This window comes from Gekko japonicus, unplaced genomic scaffold (assembly GCF_001447785.1).
Source record: "Gekko japonicus isolate JY-2015 unplaced genomic scaffold, Gekko_japonicus_V1.1 scaffold2235, whole genome shotgun sequence".
Classification (NCBI taxonomy): domain Eukaryota; kingdom Metazoa; phylum Chordata; class Lepidosauria; order Squamata; family Gekkonidae; genus Gekko; species Gekko japonicus.
Genome location: NW_015162018.1, coordinates 221,872 through 227,871, shown reverse-complemented (window position 1 = coordinate 227,871; position 6,000 = coordinate 221,872). Strand labels below are relative to the sequence as shown.

The following is a 6,000-nucleotide window of genomic DNA, read 5'->3' as shown; positions in this document are numbered from 1 at the left end:
GAAGGAGATGTTTTCTCCATGTTAAAGGAACTGCTCCAGCCCATAAACGAGAGACTCGATAGCCTTAACCAATTAATGTCTGCTTCGAACCAGAGTATTGCAAAGCAGCAACAGCAAATTTCTGAGCTTGTAAAAAAAATCGGCTCAAACTGAAGAAAGGCTGAAAGAAACAGCACACGATACTAAAAAGGTGAAGAAAAAGGTTGGTCTGTTGGAGCAACAGCAAGATCTTCAAGAGAGAAGACTATTGAACCTACAGATGGATAAAGCGAATAAAGTTCTCAGATTTCAAGAGTTGGCTGAAACAGCAGGAGAAAACTTGAAGGAAGTGGCAGCAGAGCTAATCGCTTTGACACTCGGCATTGAATCACTTGAAGCGCAAAGAGAAATCGAAGTGGTTTACAGATCTTACTCTAAATATATCAAGCAAAACAACATGCCGGGTGAGATTGTAGTCAAGTTTCTCCGAAGACAGACAAGGGATGATATCCTCAAAGCGACTGCAGCCAAAACCCTTCAGCTGGGATCAGAAATCATCAGGTTCCTAAAGGACGTTCCATTTGAGGTTTGGCAGAAGAGAAAAGCATACAAAGAGCTTATCTCAACACTTCAGATCAACCAGATTCAATATAACTGGCTCTATCCCGAGGGCGTGCAGTTCAAATACAAGGATAAGAGAGAGAAAATAGACTCAGTATTTAAAGCGGAAGAATGGTTGAAGCAGTTTTTTGGATCGAAAATGGAAGAACAGTCAGACGGAAGAGGCTCTGCAGAGAACCTGAAAGAGATGGACGGAGCCCCAGCAGGAGCAGAAGGAGGCACGGCCAGAGATACGTATGACCTGCGGCTAAGAGTACCCAAGTAACTCTTATGACTGAAAGATTTACAACTGACGTGGATGAAAGAGACTTTGTGCGCACTGAGAAGAAAATTTGAAAATTACTAAAATGGACTCACTAACTCCTAAATTCATTGACTCAATCGAAAAACTATAACTTTTATTACTAACTGTATACTAACTGTATAAGACCTTCCTTTCTTGGGCTTTTAGATATAGTGTGGGTCTTTTTATTTACTGTCTATACCCCGGGGTTTTATTATTTTAGTTTGTTATTTTTTTTCCCTTTTCCCTCTTCCTTTTTCCCTTTTTCCCTTCCCCTTTTTCCTTTTTCCTCTTCCCCTTTTTCTTTTTCTATAGTAATGTAGGTGAAATAAAAAATCAATAAAATCTTTAAAAAATAAAAAAATAAGAAACCTAAGTCAGTTTGCCTTAACTACACGTTAGAGATATGCATAATTACCAACTTCAGGAATCCATAGTCCAAGATTGTCCATTAGAATAATCCAAGGAGCACCAAGGGATTTTTAGGATCAAGACACCCATCTTTGCAAACATGTGCTCAACTCACACAGCAGTCCCTTTGTTCACCAACAGACCACATGGCAGGACAGCATCTCAGGTGAACAGAACACTGAGCAGCAGGAAGAGCAGGAACAGGGAGAGAGAGTTCTCCTCCAAGGGATCAGAGAATGTGTCCAGGGCTTCTTTACCATGTTTCCAGACAATAAAAATGTCATCAATGTAACACAAGTATAAGAGAGGTATGAGTGGGTGGGAATTTAGGAAGCATTGCCCCAAGTCAGCCATAAAGATGTTTACTGTGGGGCCATGCAGATGCCCATGCAGATACCATTGATAAGGAGAAACAGGTTGTCCCCAAATCTGAAGTAGTTGTGGGTGAGAACAAAATGGCACAGTTTGGTGGCAAAGTCAGCTGTGTTGTTGTCAGAAATCATATTCCTTATAGCTTGTAATCCATCTTTCTGTGGGATGTTGGTATACAGAGATTCCACATCCATGGTGGCTAAAATAGTATTCTCTGGAAGGTTGTTCAAAGATTGTATTTTCCTCAGAAAGTCTGTGGTGTTACGAACATAACTAGGAACATTGATGGCATAGGGTCTTGGAACAGAGTCCATGTATCCAGATACCCCTACGGTGATAGTGCCTATACCTGAGACAATGGGACATCCTGGGTTGTCTGGTTTGTGTATTTTGGGTAGAAGATAAAAGATACCTGGTCAAGGTTCTGGTGGTGTGTCTGAAAGGATTAGTTCCTGAATGTGCAGTGGTAATTCCTTTATAATCTTGTATAGTTCTTTTTTGTATTCCTGTGTGGGGTCTGAGTCCAGTTGTTTGTAAAAAGCAGTATTTGAGATATCCAGATTGTTCCTGAGATTGTCTATGGCATTCCTTTCAGCATGGTTCAGATTGTGCTGTATGTGATGTATTTTTGTTCATCACATCTGTTTGTAGCGAAAGCATTCTATGTAAAGATACAGTGTGGAATTGCAACCATCAGGAGGGGTCCATGTGGAGTCTCTTTTCTTGTAGCATTGTTTTGATGGTATGTGGTGCTGAATATCCTGTTCATTAGTGGATTGGAGGGATGGTAACTATTCTCCAGTAGATTGTGTGATGGTGTGCTGTGAAGATGCTTCCTGTTCTTTCTTGTTCTATTCTTGTGTATGTTGGAAGTACTCCTTCAGACGTAGATGATGGAAAACGTTTTCTAGGTCCCCGCAGAACTGAATCATCTATGTAGGTTTGGTGGGGCAGAATGAAAGTCCATGTGAAAGAATTGGTTCCTCTGCAGGGCTGAGTCTGTGCTGTGACAGGTTAACAATATTCTTGGAGAAGTTATACTTGTTATGATTATTTCAAATAGATATCCTTTTGTTTAAACTGACATTCTATTAAGATACTTCGTAAGAATCTAAACATTTTTTAGGCCGGACAATATTACTTTCCCATTCTTTTCACTGGAACTCAACAATCCTTGGAGAGTATTTTGGCAACCTTGTGGTTGCATTCAAATGACCAGGAGGTACACAATTCACACATGATGCCAATGATCATACAGCAGAAGCAGTTGCTTGTGGCGTTTGGTCAAATAGTGCCTATAGTACTGGGCTTAATTGCAGTCAGAGGTCACAGATTGTTGCATCAACTCATGGTACATTTGTAAGCCTGTACTGTTGTCTTATAATTTGAAAGCATTCTCAAAGTGCCCAGTTGGGTCACACAGAGCCAGGGGTCATTTCCTACAGAAGTGCACAGGAGTGGAGCTCCGGCAGTAAAGAGCCCAGGGGGCGGGCACATGCAACAAGCCCCACCCCCTGCTCCCAGCAGCCCTTAGTCAGAGCAAGAAGCAGCCAGGTAAGCTGCAGAACCACCACCCCTGGGTCTAAAACAGTCCAGTGGCACCTTTAAGACTAAGTCTTATTCAGGAACAAGCTCTCCCTCCTCTGTGAAGACAGATCTGCGTGTCCCCCCCCCCAAAAGCTAGCAATCCAAAACAGTCCAGTGGAGCCTGAGCGGTGGGTGTTGCCTTCTGACACCCTTCTGGTGATGTCCGGGGGTGTGGTATATGCAAATAAGTCATGCTAATGAGTTATGCTAATGAGCTCCTGCACCTCTTTTCCTACGAAATGACCCCTGCACAGAGCTATGCATAAGATCAGTACGGAATGAAAACCCAATTACTCTGTCAACATAACTAGCAATGTTTGTAATGCCAGCCAGAGTAGCAATCCAATTAAACCTGCAAGATTTTCTTCCATAACTGTTTTAAGAATCTACTAATCTGATACAGCTCAGGGCTTAGCACTTCCATTCATTTCTCTTTTTGAAGGACTATGCATAACTTTATGTATAGAGTTGAGGGGCAGGGGCAATAGGCATGAGCCCACTTTTCCCTCTACCTGTTCAAAGTGGCATCTGTTGAACAGCTGATAGGGGACAGGGTTTGCCACCAAAAGTGGCACAACTTTCTAGAATGTCTAAAGGCATACTTTGCTCTTGAAATGAAGCCAAAGGCATGCATTGTACCTACTGAGTAGGAGATGTTGTCCTTCACTGACTTGGGTCATTTCCCACATGGTTTGTTGAACGCTTATCCTATGTTCCATTGCAGTGTGAACAGAGTCAAGTATAAATACCTCCTGTTGGCAGGGAAGGGGGTTCAGTTTGTTCACAAGTCTATTATAACTTTATACTTCTATTCCAAAAGCAGCTCATTAATTAGTAAGCAACATGTAAGAAATCAGATGATTCTGCAAAAAAAAAATTATTAACAGTAAGCTAGAGGTGTATTTCTGTTATATTTGATGTCTGCTGTACTTTCTCTTGTTCTGTAGATAACTGTGAGGAGCCATTGGTATTCTCATTACCCATGACAGCTTTTGACAGCTCCTCTGAACTCTCCAGCAATCATGGACCCAGCTTTGCAAAGCTCAACAGACGGGATGGTAAGATCATGGACTGTTATAATATTGCTGTAATACATAATTCATATGAGTTGGTATTTCTAGAACCTTCAGCGTCTGCTTGAGTAGAAACTTACCTTAATATCCCGTAGGTAGTGTTAGTTTATGGCTGCTTAGGAAATGGCAGTGAAAAGTTCAAAGAGTGGTAGGAATTAATTCCAGGAATCAATTCAGACTCCTTTGCACTTAGCAATTACAGGCTTCATCTGCTTTCATCAAAAGTTCATTTTGAAATTAGATCCAACCTGAAAAAGTCCATTTGGAATTCTTCTGTATTTATGTGCCATCAAGTTGCAACCCAATTATGGTGATCCCAGCAAGGGGCTTTCAAGGCAAGTGAAAAGCAGAGATAGTTCGCCTTTTCCTTCCTCTGTAGAGGCTTCCTTGGTAGTCTCCCATCCAAGTCCTGATCCCGCTTGACTTCCGAGATCTGATAAGATCAAACTATCCTATGCATTCAACATCCCCTGGAATTCTTAAGCCCTCTTTTTTCTCTCTCACTGCAATGGAGTTCACGCGTGTTTGTTTCCCCACATTATCTTGGGTCATGTGAGCCAGCAAAGTACTAGTTCCCACATCAGTGTGGACCTTTCAGGGAGCTTGGGCAATCCTATTAAGGAAAAGAGCCATGTTGCAGACTCCTTCATCATGTGTTCAGGCTTTTGATATATTATCAGAGTAGTGTGGGAAGGAGAAATAATGCTCCAGCTCCCATGCCACTGAGATAACATCAGAAGGAGTTATAAGCAGTGTAAAGATCCAAAACCATATTTTTAGAACTTTTTCAAAACAAAAAGTCTTCATTCATTTCCTAAACCAATGCTGCTAAATCCCATTGTTCATGATTTGTATCTCTCTCCTGTAGACCATTGCAATCTCTTTCTTCTGGAATTCTATAATGCTGTACTCTTCATTTTTGATCATGTTCGTTTTCCTTGACCCAAGTCTTCAGCAAAATTTTGCCTCAAGCATCCTGGACTCGACTGTGATTCCAGTCATCTGATTTCTCACTGCTACCATGGCTTTACTCCCTATCTGTCAGTTATCTCTCTGATTTCTGTTCTCTAATTTCTCTTACCCATGTAAAGGATCAGGCCAGACTGGGCCATCTGGGCTAGAAATATATCTGGGTTAGAAAATCATTGTCGTAAAACATGTTAAGAATAGGAAGGAATTTTCTGTGGAAAAACAGCAGTCAGAGTGGGCTTGCCTCAACAGTGAAGCACAGTTTGGGCTGGTCAGAAACCAGCATTATCAGCAGGGGAGGCCAACAATGGATTTGAATGTCCACTGGACAGGAAACCATGCCCTATTTATTTTTAAACTCTCTTCTTTCCTGTTGAAATTCTGTTTATGTTTATGAATTTCAATGGCTTCCCTGCATAATCTGACATGGTAATTGGAAGTGTTGTCCAGCCTTTCAGTGTCTTGGAACAAAATATTGTGTCCTGTTTGAATTAGGCAGTGTTCAGGTACTGGTGATTTTTCAGGTTGGCCAAGTCTGCAGTGTCTTTCATGTTCTTTTATTCTTGTCTGAATGCTGTCCTGTCCTGAAAAACACAAAAGGCTCTACATCTGACAATAGCATTACAGATAAGATTAGGATTTCAACAGCCAATCCACATACAAAAGAATCTCCTCAGGAAACAGGAAACCTCCTCAGGAAACAAT

At 41.4% G+C, this 6,000-nt stretch overlaps 1 protein-coding gene across 1 annotated transcript in view; it reads left to right on the top strand.

Moving 5' to 3' along the window:
• The first annotated feature begins 259 nt into the window (after positions 1–259).
• The window catches only part of LOC107105510 (contactin-associated protein-like 5), a 198,443-nt gene continuing 192,702 nt past the window's right edge, over positions 260–6,000 (top strand). Inside the window, exons 1-3 of the mRNA XM_015405492.1 lie at positions 260–861; positions 1,199–1,206; positions 4,201–4,311. Coding sequence (XP_015260978.1) covers positions 260–861; positions 1,199–1,206; positions 4,201–4,311 — 721 coding nt within the window. The remainder of the gene's footprint in view (positions 862–1,198; positions 1,207–4,200; positions 4,312–6,000) is intronic.